Raw genomic sequence first — 19,041 nt, forward strand, 5'->3', positions numbered from 1 at the left:
CAGAGCTATCCCAGTATGGTCAGGGGGCTACACCCAACAGGGTACATAGTAGCACCACCACAATGGACTGGCTACCGTGCTGGATATCAGATGCAAAGAAGTCCATGGTCACCGTGACATAGGAATGGAGGTCAAACCCTAGAGGGGACGATCACATAAAGGCTGAAACATGTGAAACTCCTTTTAGTCACATCGTACAACGCGCAGGATTACCTCAGGCCTATTCTAACCTCCGGACCCACAAGAGGGGGGGGGGCGGAACATCTGATGACAATAAGGTAAATGACAGCATAATCTGCTAACAATCTAAGAGAGCTGCTCAGATTGTCTCCAAAATCGTGTATGTAGTTCAGGGACAAGAGAGGGGCTGTTACACTTACTTGGGAAACAGATATTACTTCGGTGAGTTTTGTCAGTTATTACGAACTGTGACATTACTGGTACACAATCAGAAATCAGTGCACACAACTAGGATGATACTCCAGGGGCACACAATGTAATTGGAAGTCACTTGTGAGGAATTGAGTCAAAAGCCTTCTGAAAAATAAAAAGAATATGGACTCAATGTAATGTCATCTGTCCATATCAGTCATTACTTTGCAAGAATAAAGAGCTTGTTGTGTTTCACAAGAATTATGTTTTCCTTTCTGAATGTGTGTTGGCTATTTGTCAATACATGGTGTCTTCAAGATAATTCATAATGTTCAACCAGACTATATTTTCCAAAATCCCACGGCAAAGTGACATTAGTGGAATTGGTCTACATTTCATCAGATTACTCCCATTTGTAAATTTCCTGTCTTCTGGCACTGATCTTTCTGCAGTTAAAGAGTTGTATTTGGCTGCTAAGTATGGAGGTATTGTATCAGCATATTCTGAATGAATGTACAATCTGGACCAGAGGCATTGCTTTTCTTTAGTGTTAAGCTGCTCCACTACAGTTAGGATACCCACTTGTAAGTTACTCATATACGCAATTACTCTTGGTTAGAATTCGTGAATACTTACTTTCATTTTCCTGTGAAGGAATTTAGGAAAACCGTCTTCAGTAACTCGCTTTAGTAGCACTGTTGTCAATAACTTTACCATTATCATTGTGCAGGGAAGGTGTTAATGCACCTTTGCAATTGTATGTTTTACACACAACCAGAATTTATTTGAGTTTTCTACCAGATTTCGAGACAGTGTCGTTGTGGAAACTATAGACAGCCTATCTCATTGAACTCTGCACTAAATTTAGAGCTTCTGTAAAACTGCACCAATCTTGTGGATTTTGCATTCTTTTACATTTGGCATGTGTCTTTCATTGCTTCTGCACCTGTGGTCTGACCTGTTGTGTCAGTACAACCTCTTGTTAATTTATTTGACACATATCTCTCATTTATTACGTTTCTGACTTTAAACAGCATCTGGACTATGTTTGGAAAGACTTATCTGAAGGAGTGGACACCGTCTCTTAGGAATGTGTCAAGCGCACTTTTATATGCTTTTTCAAGGGCATGAATTTTGCGTTGTTTTTGTTTCGATGTTACAGTATTCACTGTTGTGAACTCTTCATGGCTCAACAACATTGTTGTCACTAATCCCTGTATCTGTTATGCTCCCTGCTTGGTCAGGGTTATTAAGATGTCAAGTATGTTTTCGCAAACCATTCACACTTTGACTGGGCTTCTGAACTCTTCGTTCAAAATAATTTTCGGAGACGGTATTCAGTAAGGTTTCGGACGACGTTTTATGCCTACCACTGGCATTAAACATTTATTTTCGCCAATATATATAGAGAAGACTGAAGTCCCCACTAACTATAATTGTACAACTGGCATACCTATTTGAAATGACACTTAAGTTTTCGTTAAAACTGTTCACCAACTGTTTTACCTAAGTCAGAGTATCGATAAAGGGAAGTTATTAATTTATTCCAGTTGGTAGGTATTTGCCTCACATGTACTAATCATAATGTGTAAGCTTTCACAGTCAGCATTTTCATCAGTTAAAACTTCCGGTCTGAGAGGTCGTGGTCGATCTGTAAAACTACTACTTTGTGATGTTTTGTTGCCAGCTGCGCGCAACAACTTCCGAGGTGAGTCAACGACTAGCTGTCAGGCCGTGCAGGTCCCAACATTGTCCGTCCATGACTTATTTCCAGTATGACAGTAAGTTTCACAAACAAACAGAAAGGGTGGCCACAGGCAGACCTCTGAGTCCAGCTAATGCTAATCTTTTCATGGAATTTTTTGAACAGCAGGTGCTGCAGTCTGGCAGTAAAATGCCCTTTACAGTGGCAATGTTATGTCGATGAGGCTTTTTCGGTATGGAATCACAGTGAAGAGGAATTGTATGGTTTCTTGGTGTATCTCAATAGTATTAAGCCCAAAATACAATTTACTATGGAGAAAAAGAGAAATGGACAAATAAATTTTTTGGATGTATCAGTAATTAAACAGACAGATGGCATAAAGTGTATAGACAAGAGACACAGCAACCATTACCTTCATAAGGATTCGAACCATTATCCCAGGCAGAAGAGTGGTGTCATTAAAACATTGGTGAACAGAGCTAATAAGATCTGTAAACCAGTTTATTTGCAAGATGATCTAAATCATTTGTGAATGGCTGTTAAGATAAATGGCTATGCTAACAGAAAGATAGATCGAGCACTTCATCCCAGAAGAAAAGTGTGTGACAACATTCAGCAACAATGGTCAGCTGGAAAAGTTTTTCTTCCATTTATTCACAACACTATGGACTGTATTGGAAATGTTCTGCCCACATTTCAAGTTGAAACACTCTGTAGACCCACAAACAAGATTAGTGAATGTAAACGTAGGCTTCAGTGGCCATTGTCAGAGTCGATAAAATTCTTCTGGGTATAAGGCCATATTGTCAACTATAAAATTCCGAAGTTTTGGCGACTGTTTAAAGATGCCTTCCTTGCAACAGTCGCTGAAATGTCCGAATTATATAGCTGACAATGCAACCTCAAACCCAGAAGAATTTTATTGAAAAGATTAGTGAGAGTTCAAGATCGGCGAAAGATGCAGAACACCTCTTAGCAACTCCTGATGTGTATAAAATTCTATGTGGCTGTGGGAAGGTTTATACTGGAACAACAATAAGTGTCAATACCCGCTAAACTGAACACACAAGGAACTATCAATTGGGATATACAGTAATCATGAAATAAAATTTACTGAGACAAGCGTACTAGTCAGGTTATCGATTATTACGCACATATGTACAGGGAAGCTATAGAGATTCAGGAACACAACAATAATTTCAACAGGAAAGGCTTAAAGATAGACAGGATATGGTGGTTGACTTTGCACCAATGATGTGACGATCGATTACATTCAACAGAGAATAATGATGTTAGCCAGAGAAAGATTTACAGTCAGCCCCACGTGACTTATGTTGGTTCCCTCTGTGCACTCTATACAAACGAGAAATCCATTGCCTGACAGGCATCACTGACTCACCTCCGAAGATGTCACCCACAGCTGGCAACGAAATGTCAGGAAGTAGTAGTTTTACAGATAGACCCCAGCCCCTCAGCCCTGAACAATCTACTTTAATTTCACCTCAAGGTGAACTACTTGGAACAGCAATGCAAACTATGCCACCAACTGTATTTCATCTATTCTTTGTGAACATGGTTAGGTCTCTTGAAAAATTTCAGCTGAACTTTTTTCAATACCTGTAATGATTTGAGATTCAGTGCTTCCTGTTAGCATTGTGAGCCCCAGTTCTTTTCGAATGTAGCTACAACAATTTACAAATACAATACTTATTGCAGTTGTATCTACCTTCTTTGAGTGTTGTTCTTGCAGGCTTTGAAACTGAAGCCTTTTCTGCACTTCTCAAACCTAAAAAAAGCCGTTCCTTCTACCCCCCCCCCCCCCCCAATACTCCTGGATCTGCTTCCTTTGTGTAGTTGACAGAAGACAGATGAAGACTATGTTTTTAGCTGTAGGAAGTCTTTGCAGGAGTATTGCTTTTGTCCTTTAGCCTGACAGTTGTGTAGCAGGTGATTTCGCCATGAGGGGCAAAGATTTGAGGGCTTGTTGCGCAGCTGTAGGAAACGGGGATGCTACTGCGACCTGGGTGATTTCACTACTGAAATACTGAACTTAAGGTAGCAAGTCTGGGTGAGCATATCCTCCATTATGCATGGTATAGCAAAAATGGTAGTATAAATTCTAGATGCTAAAATATATGGATTTTGACTAGCTAACAACTGCGAGTGACAGGGTGAGGTTTGATGTCCTTCACTCAGATCTCCTGGATGGCTTGCTGATAAGACTAATAGGACACTCATGGGATTGCAATTGCTAGAGCAGAGAGGAGACAAACAATTGTCCTCTTGAGCATCTCTGCCAAGAGTAACACATTTGGCCATGTTTTGACAGGACACATGTTTTATTATAATGTTGACACTTGTAGCAACTCATCTGGTTTGGAATGTATGGTTAGACCATGATGACTTCATAGCCCGCCCTAATCTTTGAGGCCAACATTACTCAAGTAAATGGTAGAAAACGAGTGCATGTGGGCATTATATTTGCATCCATCTTTTTCATTACTCAATGGGCACCAGTGATGCCACGATTAGAGAGGTAAGTGTGGATATCTCCCTTGGTGAGGCCACCTAGCATCAGACTGTGAAGAGCACCATGTGAAGAACTCAGTGTACGATGGTCCTCAACAGAAAATGGATAACTCTGGAGGAGTGATGGTGTAAGCAGTTGTTTGGCTTCAAAAGGCAATACACCTTCACAAGCAAAGTTGCATTACACAAATGAGAAAAGAATTTCACAGGGCCTGCAACTGCAATAACACCTTTCAGAATAATGAACACATTAACCATAGTAAAGGACTGACCACCTCTGGCATGTGATACCATGAGGAACTGATGTGCAGCTTTGAGGGCCTTCAAATCTATAGCCACATTCTATTTATGTTTGGTAGACACACATGAAGATGGTGATTGAGACACTGCAAAAAAAATCTCCCATCTCCCATCTTTGAGGGCCTTCAAATCTATAGCCACAATCTATTTATGTTTGGTAGACACACATGAAGATGGTGATTGAGACACTGCAAAAAAAATCTCCCATCTCCAATGGCATACTCCTTCCAGCTGAAGACCCCCCTTAGAGGGGGATTCTCCCACCATAAATGACTTAACTCCTCAGGTCACACCACCCAAACTCCTGACAGAGGGACAAACTGGCATGTGAGAAGGTAACAGCTTAGGCAGTCACCCCTCTCTGGGCCTGGCCTGTATCAGAGAATGTGTGTGTACCCTACCCATTGACCTAGAACTGGGAATTATCCATTACCTTGTCGCCCGTAATATGTCTAATGAATGGGCCAGCCTTCGGGAACACACTGGGATGAGGGAGAAACAAAGAGAATGAGGATTCACCAGTTACGTCTTCACAACCTTACTGAAACTGGCACCAGCTACTTACATTTCTTCTTCATGGTGGCCCATAAACTGTCACTACTACATGCTTGGTGTTTCCTAAGCACCACTGTGACACAGCATTGAAAGAGCTGTTCAACACTATATTCATTAACCTGGAATACTGGGAATCACAGCTCCAATTTTTGGGTATACAGGGTGTTACAAAAAGGTATGGCCAAACTTTCAGGAAACATTCCTCACACACAAAGAAAGAAAATATGTTATGTGGAGATGTGTCCGGAAACACTTACTTTCCATGTTAGAGCTCATTTTATTAGTTCTCTTCAAATCACATTAATCATTGAATCGAAACACACAGCAGCAGAACGTACCAGCGTGACTTCACTTTGTTACAGGAAATGTTCAAAATGTCCTCCATTAGTGAGGATACATGCATACACCCTCCATCGCATGGAATCCCTGATGCTCTGATGCAGTCCTGGAGAATGGCGTATCACAGCTGTCCACAATATAAGCACAAAGACACACTATATTTGGTACCAGCATTGCGTAGACAAGGGCTTTCAAATGCCCCCATAAATGAAAGTCAAGAGGGTTGAGGTCAGGCGAGCGTAGAGGCCATGGAATTGGTCCACCTCTACCTATCCATCGGTCACCGAATCTGTTGTTGACAAGCGTACGAACACTTCGACTAAAATGTGCAGGAGCTCCATCGTGAAAGAACCACACATTGTATCTTACTTGTAAAGGCACATGTTCTAGCAGCACAGGTAGCGTATCTCATATGAAATCATGATAACGTGCTCCATTGAGTGTAGGTGGAAGAACATGGGGCCCAATCAAGACATCACCAACAATGCCTGCCCAAACGTTCACAGAAAATTGTGTTGGTGACATGATTACACAATTGCGTGCAGATTCTAATCAGCCCACCCATGTTGATTGTGAAAATTTACAATTTGATCACGTTGGAATGAAGCCTCATCTGTAAAGTGAACATTTGCACTGAAATGAGGATTGACATATTGTTGGATGAACCATTCGCAGAAGTGTAACCGTGGAGGCCAGTCAGCTGGTGATAGTGCCTGCACACGCTGTACATGGTACAGAAACAACTGGTTCTCCCATAGCACTCTCCATACAGTGACGTGGTCAACGTTACCTTGTGCAGCAGCAACTTCTCTGACGCTGACATTAGAGTTATCTTCAACCGCACAAACAATTGCCTTGTCCATTACAGGTGTCCCCATCGTTCTAGATCTTCCCCAGTCACAAGTCCTGGGCTGGAATGTTCCGTGCTCCCTAAGACACCAATCAGTTGCTTCGAATGTCTTCCTGTCGGGACACCTTCGTTCTGGAAATCTGTCTCCATACAAACGTACCACGCCACGGCTATTGCCCCGTGCTAATCCATACATCAAATGGGCATCTACCCACTCCGCATTTGTAAACATTGCACTGACTGCAAAACCACGTTCGTGATGAACACTAACCTGTTGATGCTACATATTGATGTGCTTAATGCTAGTACTGTAGAGCAGTGAGTCGCACATCAATGCAAGCACCGAAGTCAACATTACCTTCCTTCAATTGGGCCAACTGGCGGGGAATCGAGGAAGTACGGTACATACTGACGAAACGAAAATGAGCTCTAACATGGAAATTAAGTGTTTCCGGACACATGTCCACATAACATCTTTTCTTTATTTGTGTGTGAGGAATGTTCCCTGAAAGTTTGGCCGTACCTTTCTGTAACACCGTGCATAGCCACTCACCCTTTCTTCTTACTTTTTATACTGCAGTACGACATTAGCTTGTGCCCATCACGATGAATCTGTTGAATTTAAGTGATTTTCATTTGACGTTCCGCTTTAAGCACAATACAGCTGCCGACATTCCAAATGTACTTTTATTATTAAACATTTGCTCTATTTGTCTAGGAATGGGCCCATAATGATTGTTGCTTATCGCTAATACTGAACATTTACAGTAGTGCATTTTATATCTGAAGTACATTCACAATTAGTAAATAAAAATTTATATTTTTTCAAAAAGTTCTGCAGTGAATTATGAAAACTTACCTTGCTCTATCAGATGCATATCTTGTTGAGGTTTCCACCTGAAAAATTTGAAGAAATGGTCACTGATTTACAACTGATGAGACAGTAAATGAATAGAATTCTATAAATGCACGACAGCATGTGATTGGTCCATGAAAAGCTGTAAGTGAGGCTTAAAAATAACATTGAAGAGGATATGATAAACTATTGCAGTTAATGAGACAAAATGTTAGTAAGAATTCATTCTCCATTTCCTCACTTTGCCTTCTGTACTGTAAATAAATACACAAGCCAGTAGCTCAGTTGTAGCCATACTTCCTACTACACACTTCAGAAAGAAAATTGACCAAAAACATTTTTAATCTGTCATGCACTTACACCCTGTGTAAAATTTTTGTTCACCTCTTTTTATTATGAAAACTGGGATTCACTGACAGCCCAGATCAACTTGCAGAGGTGAGGAGTGACTTCTAAACCCAACCATAAGTTCACACCCTGAACTATATTAACAAACATTAATAAATATTGGCAAACCCAAAATACTTTGACATTTTAAATGGACTAAAAGTTAAAATTGACATTTCAAAATAGCACATTCACAGATGAAGAAATACCACATTCAGAGAATTGTAGATTCTTCACTGAGAACACAGGGAAGAAATTCTCGAAACTACTCCAAAACTAGGCTCTGCATTTGTAAATGGCAAATCTATGTTAGAATCAGTACTAAATTTTTCAGTACCTCCAGAAAGACACTCTCCCTGCAATAATTCAGTACTTAGATAAGAGGTACACAATAATTAATGCACATGCACTAATAAATCAGGATAACAAGAACAATGCAGAAAGTAAAACAGTCCTGAGAAGAATGTTGAGAAGCATTTAATGAAGTGTCACAGGAAAACATAAAATATTTATTACATTTTTATCCTCAAACTGGTACGGAATGGAGATGAGGCCATTTTCTGCCTAAACTGTTACTAAATGTATTTACTCACAACATGAATTTAGACTGTTGTGCCATACTCCAGTGTCAGCTTACTGTGAAATAAGTCATAGTTATTAAATGTCGTGCTTAGTGCTTGGGGGGAGTATATTAAGACATGTAGTATGACATGACTTTGATAGAAATTGGTACATGAAGTACTACCATTGTCTGGGCATACACATTATGAAGACTCCTGTCTTGTAATGAATATGGAATTTGTAAACACGGTTAACACAAGGAAAGTTTTATCTCAAAATAAATTATAAAGGTTTCAGACACCACACTGATAGTTGCCACATTATTTTTTAATAAATACATTCCATAACAGTCCAGGGAGAAAATGTTTTCATTTATATGTCTTTCTGACTGTGGATGCAAGAAAGGGAAATTTTTAAGAAAGACATTTAGTTAAATTGTTGGCAGATAAAGAAGGCTAATGGCTATAAAGCAAGACTACTTTTATTCAAAATTCATAAAGAATCTCAAATACAGAAGACAGCATGAGTCTTCTTAAGGAACTCCAGCCTCATTTGAGGTGAGAACAGACTTTAGCCAAGGCAATGGACTAACTACATTCTTCTTTCAGATCATACTAGAAAAGTGAACATTGAACAGATGGAGCAGTTATCAGAATCTAATACCAGAACTTGAATACTACTTGGTTAAAAAATGGATAATGTCAAAATTGTCTGTTCAACTTTTGCAGATAATTAGCAATTCTGACAGTGTAGAGGAAGCACAGAAGAGAGAGAAAAAAAAAACAGTAAGAAAAGCATGACTACTCATCTCTTATGACAAGAAGCAGGAAGCAATAATGGGTAACAACAGGACTGCAACATCCCAATCAAATACGGAGTGTGGGAGGATCAGGGGAAGACAAATTTAAGGGTCTATGAGAAGTCATGCAGCCAAATGGTGGGGAAAATGGAGCCACAAGAGGAAGACTAAGAAAGATGGTCTTTGCATTTCTGTTAACAGAAGATGTTTATAGCAAAAATTCATTCTACAAAACTGCAGAACCTCCGACTTTCAAGGCAGTCATTTGGCAAGAATATACATCTGCATCACAAACACTAATGTTAGAATCAACAAAAGATAGAGAAGATATTAGGAAACAGAACACCAGTACGAACATTTAAATTCAGAAACAATACCAAAGTACAAATAAATATTTCAGAAAATAACTGGAAACAAAATTTGGCAAAGAAGGCTATTGAGTCTTAGCATACTGAAAAGAAAAACTGTTCAGCAGTACTGAAAACTTAAAAAAAAAAAGAACTCATTAGCTTACAGAAGAGCACCAAGACCTACAAGAAACTTTTATATATAAGCAAGAAATTGAAAACCAAACCAAACACAGAAATAGAATTGAGTTGATAAATAAATTCTCCACAGCAAAGTAGTTCCAAAAAGACAAGATAGAAACTGGACATCAGGTGACTGGAAAGAAAAAAGTGTACAGATGAAAGAGTAACATGAAGAAACGTAAAGCAGCTGGCCTGTAATTGAGCAGGGCAAGAAAAAATTGTTCCACATTTGTATCTCCTCAGTAAAGCATAGTGATTGTATATGTACTGCAAGCAAATTACAGCAAGGGTGTCAAAGAGTCCCTGCAAATGTGCAGATAACAGTATTTGGCATGTTTTGTTAGACGACAGCAGTGTTAGGAAATATTTTGCAGCTGTGTTGTTATGCTGTCAGTACTGCTTGCATGCAGTCATAAAAGAGCAACACATCTAAACACAGCAGCATGACGCTCTTGATTGAGTTACGCTTATATATCTAGTAAACAAGGAAGATCATACAAGAGCAATGTAAGTATACATTCCTTTAGCTTGAAAGCATGTAACTTGCCTTGATTGTATGGTATTCATTAACTACTGTGACACAGGTATTCACTCAGTGATTGTTGTAAAGAACTAGAATTATAGCAAAACAGAACACTCGCTTGATACGAGACAAGCTGTTTTACCTGTCTTGAAGGTTGGGAGGTAGCAGTAGAGTATGGCGTATTACAACCAATAACAACTGTGCACAATCAATGGCAAGAACAGGAAATAGCAGCAACAAATAAGCCAAGGTAAAGTCATCCTTGAAGAAGAGTGAGGAGGAAGGACAGAATGATTTGTAAGCCATCAGTTGTTGCGCCAAGAGAAATATCTGGACAAATCAGGGATGATGTGAAACAACATAATGGACTGAGGTGACGCACGTCTACTGTAAAAAGGTACTTAGTAACAGGTGTTTTACATGATGAATTACATAAATCCACTCAGAAATTCAAAACATAGTTCCAGGATAGTTTGCAAGGAAACTCCAAACTTGGAATGCCAAAGATAAGTACCATTTTATGGAGTGACAAAAATTAATTTAACTTATTTATTTTTTGATGGTGTCCAGTATCCAGGGTGAGTAACTATTGGCACCAAGAATAACTCTAAGTATGGTAGGAGTTGAGAAGTTCATGGGACAAAAGCTGCACAATACAAGGGGGTGGGGGGGTCACAATGTGACTGGTTTTTGCTGCTTCAGAGATATAAAGGTCAAATTCTTTTTTATTTATTTATTTTTTTTTAAATGGGATGCTGTAGTTGGTTACATATTTTTGATAGCGGCTATGGAGATGAAGCCAATGATGTGTAACAGAAGGATTGACAGAAGGTGTTTGAAGTGATGGTCCCTAGTATGAATGTAGTGCTGCAAACTTCTTATCATGGACTAAGTGGTATTCTTCATCAAATTGGCACTTATTGAAGCACATGCTCTGACAATTCTCTCTCGTGTATTTTCAGGTGTAGTTGGAATTTCTTTATAAACAATGTCTTTAACGAATACCCACAAGAAATTATCCAGAGGTGTCAAGTCTGGCGAACCAGCCAGCCACTACACATTACCTCCGCATCCAATCCAATGATTTGGGGATTCTCTCTGCAGCTCATTTTTAGCCATCCGTGAAAAATGTGCCGGACACTCATTGTGTTGATATCACATTCTGCTCCTTGTCCCTAAAGATATTCCTTCCAATAACAGTTCTAATGTTTCTTGGAGGAATGTGGTGTAGTTCCTACCATAAAGACTGCCTTCGATAAAAGAGGAGCTTATGATTGAGTCCTCCTGAATCCCAAATTATACCATCACTGACCTTGTGTGCACTTTCAGTTGCCCAATAATGCGTTTCACACAAATTAACATTTCCATGGTTCATTAACGAAGCCTCATCAGAAGAAAGTTAATAGATGTGTCATCCCTCTGATTCTGAAGTTGAGCCCATCAGCAGAATTTAATGCAATGCATAAATCCGTACCAGTTATTTCTTTGTGGAGACTGATATGGTAAGGGTGATATTTATGATGATGCAGAACATGAACAACACTACTCTGACTCATGCGAGATTCCCCTGTGATTTGACACAAACTACTGTGAGAATCTTGAACCACAGTGCAACAGTACTAGCTCTCACGGAATTTTGTTGGCATTCTCCATAAATGAGAAGCCTATTGACTTTTTCTTCAAAGAAATACATCACCCACATTCACTTGACTTGACGATACTAGTCTTACTGTTCCTATTATTGTTGTATTGCAACACTGTTGAACGGTGTTTACATGTCAATAGCACGTTAGGTGGATATGTTCTATTTGCCGAATATTTACTATTTGTACGAGATAAGAGAGAATTGTAAGAGCAGACCCTTTGCCAAGCCCTTCGTCAAGCACTGATGTAATAAAGAATACCACTTAATCCATAATAAAAAGATTGCAGCACTGCAATGATACGAATGTTCATGCCACCTTTTTGACCAAATTGACCTTCAAACACCTTCGTTGCACATCATTGGATTTGTCTCAACAGCACTATCAGAAATTTAGTACCGAATAACAACATACCATTAAAAAAAAAAAAATTGACCACACCTCTGACGCAACCCCATCTAGCAACATAACACCACTGTCATATTATGGCCCCCCGTTGTCTCATGCAATGTTTGTCCCACAAACTTTTCAGTTACTCTCATATTTTCAGAATTATTCTAGGTGGCGATAGTTACTCGCCCTGTATACATAACAAAAAAGCTAGAGGGACAAAACAAGGCTTAGGTATAGACCACTAAGCATGGTGGTGGAAGTGTCATGGTGTGTGGATGTTTCCTGTACAGTCACATCTTGGAAATGATATGATTCCATGTAGGAGATAGAATGTGTCACATAATTGGATGTTTCAGCAGGTCAATGATTCTAAAAACACCTCTATATTTTATAAAAATTTCTTTCATGACCAAAAACAAACTTTTTGAGTGCCTTAGTTGGTGCCTGAATATAAATCCAACTGAACATCTCTTATATGCACTGAACTGATGTGTTCATGGTAGAAGCTATTAAAACCACGATCAGTTTGCTGGCATCTTATTGGATCCATGGTAAGAACTCCCAATTGACCTGTTACAAAAGCTTGTGGATTCAATGCCAAATTGATGTGCAACTGTGATGAAAGCCCATGGGTATGCAACAAGTACTGATTTGTTCTTTACATCCCAAAATAGTTTAATTCTTATATACTTAGACCTACAAATTACTTTTTGTCAAAAGAATTACTTCCCTCTTGATGCAACATAACCTTGTTTAAACTATATGTAGACTTGTACTTAATAGGTCACAATTTCATATTTTCCAATTACCCAATGGCAGTTTTTTTATTACACACTTATGTTTATGTAATTGTAACTAATGCTTTCTATAGAACATTTTTGTGCTGCTGTAAAATAACTGTATTTAGAACCATGGTGAGACAAAAGGAGCAGATAGTAAACAGCAGTTGCAGAGTACAAATACTGTTTTGTTCTGCAGATCACTATACGCAATCTGATGACACTCTGGACAGCAGCAACAATCCTTAAGTACATTGTCTGATGTGTGCCCATCAGATTAAATCAAAATGCATTCAAAGAAAACAGCTACCATATTTTACAGATTGTAAGGAGCTTCTTAATTTTACTGTAAGGTGCTTCTTAATTTTCAAGCAATTTTTACCATTTTCTTGTTAGAATGAAAACTCAGCCTAAAATTTCTTAGTTTATAAAACCAAAATGCCCTCTAAAAATTATTGAAATTCCCTATCTTAACTTTCTTCTTTCATCAGCATTACTGTCCTGTTTTATATACAAGATGGTCTTCACTACCATTAAGAGCATTATTTATGCCGACCTTCTTGAAAGATTTAACAATGATCTTTTCTCTCACCCTAGATCATGACAGCTTTATTGACTGACATGGTTGGTTGTCTGTAGATCATTTTACAACTCCCTTTGTCATGAACTTATGTTGGTATTAATCCATCATCCATTTGTTCCATTTCTCTCCCATACATACTTTAAATACAATGAAGTGCCACACAAACTGGTATAAGCACATGTATTCAAAGACATGTAAACAAGCAGAATATGAAACTGCAGTTGGTAATGCCTATATAAGACAACAAGTGTCTGATGCAGTTTCTGCATGTCCCTGCTACAACAATGGCATGTAATTAAGATTTAATTCAGTCTGAATGTGGTGTTATAGCCAGAGCATGAGTGATGGGACACAGCATCTCAGAGGTACAATGAAATGGGGATCTCTCCATATGTCCTTTCCACAAGTGTACAATGAATATCGGGAATCTGTTGAAATATATAATTTCTGACATCGCTGTGGCCAGAAAAAGATACTATGTGAACAAGACCAAGAGGAACTAAATTCCAGACAATGCTTTTGCCAAGGATACACAGATGACCTTGTGATAGTAATACTTGGCAAATTTACTAGAACAGTTAGGAATATGGCACAAGGTGCACTGGAAGTTGTGCAAGACTGGTGCATTAAACACGACCTAAGAAGACTGTTGTGGTACCAATCACGAAGAAACATATCCAATACTAAAGTTGGAATCTAAAGTTTTGCAATAAAACTCTACCCGTGATGGGGATAGCGAAAGATCTAGGAGTAACCTTAGATGAGGAACTAACATGGACCCCTCAGATTAAGGGCATCTGCTCCAAAGTGAAAGGTACTCTAGTGAGTACCACAAGGGCTTGTGGCAAAAACTCGGGCCTATGACCCTAAGGTATGCACTGGATATACACCACAACAGATAGACTTAGGATCTCTTATGGGGCTGTAGTGATTTAGAAGAAGGTAGGAAAGCAGGTTGCTGCTAAGGAGCTTGCCAAAGTGCAGAGACTGGCCTGCTTCACCATAACAGGCAGAATTAGCAGCTCACCAACTGCTGGGATGGAAGCCATGCTGGACACGCCTCCACTACACCTTTGGCTTAAGATGAAGGCAGCAGCCAGTGCATATAGACTCAAAACTGGTAAAAACTGGATCTCATTGAGTTATCAAGACACACACACACACTAAAATAGTGAGTGAGACAACTATTGGAATGGCTGGGGAAAAGCCAGCCAATAAGATAATAACTCCTAACTGCTTCAACAAGCTTTACAATATAACTGGAAGCACAGAGCAATGGGAAAAAATGGGGGACACTGTCTGGTTCACTGATGGGTCGAAATCACACCAAGGTACTGGGCCCAGGTTTTACAGGGTTCAGCCAAGAGTGGGGGACACTGTCTGGTTCACTGATGGGTCGAAATCACACCAAGGTACTGGGCCCAGGTTTTACAGGGTTCAGCCAAGAGTGGAGGGCATCATCGCTCTAGAAAAACTGACCTCATTATTCCGAGCTGAAATTACTGCAATCAGGGCGTGTGTGGAGGAGAATACACATAGGTGCTACAAGGACCATAGCATCAACATCTATTGATAGCGAGGCAGCCCTGAAATCATTGGCAGCTCCTGCAACAAGATCTAAGATTATTGCAGAAAGTCAGAGGGCTCAAGCCACCAGATCGGCCAGGATGGGGGCAAAGACTCCATTCAATGGACTGGTACCTGTCCTGACAATCACCAAGGTTATGATCAAACTAGAACCACAGTACTGGCTTAGAAGACAGCACAAAGAATACTGGACAAAGGTCTATAAGCAAAAACATGGTAAGGTAATGATGCCGAAGCCATGTTTTGAAAGAAGCTCTCTAATCCTGGGCTTGAACAGGAAAGGGACTAAATCGTGGTTGGACTGATGACCAGCCATGGGAATTTCAAAAAACAACTACATACAATGAGTGTAATGGAAGAAGACCCTATATGTAGCATCTGCGATGAGATTGAAGAAACTGCTGCACAGTATTGGAGAGCAAGAGAGACAGAATTTTCGGGGCAACTAGAAGTGAAGTAATTGTGTTTAACAAAGAACTGGTAAAGGGACTCCTTGCACTATCTATGGGCACTGGCTGGCTTTACTCGATATACAGGGAGCAATACTGCGCAACAGACTGTTTCACTGTGGACTGTGCCAAGTTAGACCAAAGCTGTTTTAGCTTCCCTGCCAAAATCAAATCAATCATTCTTAGTGAATTTGTTTTTAGCTATTTTTCTTTTTACTATTATGAAGTGATCAAGATGGGTCCAGTTCAATTGCTTCTAATTCAAACTTGGATTGTGCTACACAGTAACTTAAAGCATCATGTAAATGAGCAGGAAATTATTATCTCATATGATATTACAAACATGTTTGTACAGAAATATTTCCTTGTATTTGCTTATTTTAACAGTTGGTTGATAGGTTTGTGGGATTGAAGGGACCAGACTGCTAGGGACCTTTTTCCAAAACCTTCAAACACCCACCAAGAATAAAAAAGAACAATGAAGATGACTAGAGATGACACAGGACAAGAAAGACTCAGAGACGCGACAAAAGGAACTAAAATCACACAGAGTGTGACAATGGTTGGCCAACCAGAGAGACAAAAAAGGAAAACCAACCACCTAGAAACACACTAAAAAACTCAGTCTGAAATCGTAGGCCAAAGGCCAGACTCAACACAAAATAAAGACAAACACTTAGATTAAGTGATAAAAGCCCCCTGCATGAATAAAACGCTGAACTAAGTGTGCCATGGCAGTGTGATCTGTTAAAAATGCAAGGAGCATACCAGGCAGCGCAAACATCTGCCTGAGCACTGTTAAAAGGGGACAGTCCAACAAAATTTGGACCACCATCAAAGCGGGTCCGCAGCAACATAGAGGTGGGTCCTCACGGCACAATAAGAGCTGTGCGTCATCCGGGTGAGCCCAGCCTGCGGAGGAAAACAGACTCCTTGCGAGAGAACCGCAAGGAGGAGTGCCATGCACCGGTAGCCTCCTTGATGACCCGAAGTTTGTTGGGTGAAGGCAGGGAGCACCATTCTTCACCCCAGGTGTGAAGTAACTTCTGCTGCAAAACAGATCTGATGTCATTCTCCAAAAGGCTGGTGCACCAACAGCCTGTTTGGACAGCATGTCAACACGTTCATTTCCTGGGATGCCAACATGAGCCAGTGTCCACACAAAGACCACAGAGCAGCCGCAATGGGCAAGAGTATGGAGGGACTCCTGGATAGCCATCACCAGATGAGAATGAGGGAAACACTGATCGATAGCTCGTAAACTGGTCAGGGAGTTGCTATAGATAATGGACACACCTGAGCAGGAGTGGATATTCTATAGGGCACGAGAGATGGCGACCAGCTCAGCAGTGAAAACGCTGCAGCCAGCCAGCAATGAGTGTTGTTTATAATGGTACCCTAGAGTGAGAGCATAACCAACACAACCAGCAGCCATCGAACCATCAGTGTAGACAACGCCAGAGCCCTGATACGTGGCAATGATGGAAAGAAAGCGATGGCAGAAGGCCTCAGGAGGGACTAAGTCCTTCGGGGCCTCTGCCAATTCGAGCCAAAGACATGGAAGGGGCACACACCACAGGGGTGTACGCAGACAGGCGCGGAAAAGAGGTGGAAGAGGGAAGACCCCAAGCCCAGAGAGAAGCTCTCTGATGCAAAATGCGATCGTACAACATGACCAGAGCCAATGTTCTAGGAGATGGACGATAGACAGAGGGAACAGGAGGTAATGATTGGGATGCCCAGGCAAGCTACAAATGTGTGTAGCATAAGCGGACAGTAAACGTTGGCGCCGTAACCGCAGTGGAGGGACACCTGCCTCCACAAGTACGCTGTTCACATGGCTGGTCTGGAAAGCTCCAGTGGCAAGTCGGATCCCGCTGTGATGGATGGGGTCCAGCACCCACAATGCAGAAGGGGATGCTGAACCATAAGCCAGGCTCCCGTAATCCAGAAGGGACTGAATTAATGCCTGATAAAGCCGTAAGAGAATAAACTGGTTAGCTGGTGTGGCTCAAACAAGTCAGAGCAATAAGATGCTGCCAACACATCTGTTTAAGCTGCCGAATATGAGGAAGCCAAGTCAACCGGGAATCAAAAACCACACCCAAAAACCGATTTGTCTCCACCACAGCAAGAAGTTCACCGGCAAGATAAAGTCATGACTAAGGGTGAAATGTGCGTCGTCGGCAGAATGCATAACGCAGGTCTTGGCAGCTGAAAACTGGAAGCCATGTGCTGCAGCCCAAGACTGTGTCTTGCTGATAGCGCTCTGTAGCTGGTGTTTAGCAGCTGCAATGCCAATGGAGCTATAGTAGAGGCAGAAGTCGTCAGCAAACAAGGAAGTTGAGACAGACATTCCCACTGCCACAGCAAGCCCATTAATTGCAATTAAAAACAGGTAGACACGTTAGACAGATCCCTGCGGTACCCCATTCCCCTGAACTCGGGGGAGGGGCCGGAGGGGGTCTATGGGCGGCCGCAACTTGCACGCAGAAGGTACAATGCGACAGAAAATTTCGTATGAAAATCAGCAGCGGATTTTTTTTTCTTTTTTTTGTTTGGGGTTTAAGGACTCTCAACTACTGAGGTCATTAGCGCCCAGTCATAATTGTAAGAGCACATAGAATCTAGTAAGACTCAAGGGGGGGCGGGACCCCAGAAAGTTCTTACAAATATGCAGATAAAATAAGGGAAAGAGTTAGATGTCTTTGGACAAGCCAGTCAAAGTAATAAAACGAAGAATACGAGCAGCTGCTCGAGCATCATCAGCTAAAATATCCTATAAAGTAGATGGCAGAGACAGGACAACACGAGATTGACTAAAACGGGGACACGACAATAAAACATGGCACACTGTCACTGCATGAACACAAGGGCACTGCGAGGCTAGGTCACCGGAGAGCAGGTAGCGGTGGCTAAACTGGCAATGCCCAATCCGCAACCTGGTCAGAAGAACCTCTTCTCGCCGAGATGGTCGGGAGGAAGTTGTCCAAGCAGTTGGGAATGGTTTTACGGCCCGGAGCTTGTTTCCTTGAAGTGATGACGAAGTATCCCACCACAATGACACAAGCCTCTTACAGACAACTCCACTAATGTCTGATGATGGGACACAATGGGAGGCTGGCTGAGGCAGGAGGACTGCAGCCTCGGCTGCAGCATCAGCAGCCTCGGCTGCAGCATCAGCAGCCTCGGCTGCAGCATCAGCAGCCTCATTCCCAGGCACTCCTACATGGCCGGGAGCCCACAGAAAGCTGACAGGAGAACCATCATCAGCAAAAGAATGGAGGGACTGCTGGATCCG

General features: G+C 41.0%; 1 protein-coding gene across 7 annotated transcripts in view; it reads right to left on the bottom strand.

Annotated features, from left to right (window-relative positions):
• Positions 1-19,041, bottom strand: part of LOC126295133 (zinc finger protein 708-like) — a 233,563-nt gene that overhangs the window by 125,167 nt on the left and 89,355 nt on the right. For all 7 annotated transcript variants that reach the window (XM_049987412.1, XM_049987406.1, XM_049987408.1 and 4 more), the window contains one exon: positions 7,510-7,547. In XM_049987412.1, the coding sequence (XP_049843369.1) occupies positions 7,510-7,528 (19 nt within the window). In that variant the 5' untranslated portion in view covers positions 7,529-7,547. The remainder of the gene's footprint in view (positions 1-7,509; positions 7,548-19,041) is intronic.

This window comes from Schistocerca gregaria, chromosome 11 (assembly GCF_023897955.1).
Source record: "Schistocerca gregaria isolate iqSchGreg1 chromosome 11, iqSchGreg1.2, whole genome shotgun sequence".
Lineage (NCBI taxonomy): Eukaryota > Metazoa > Arthropoda > Insecta > Orthoptera > Acrididae > Schistocerca > Schistocerca gregaria.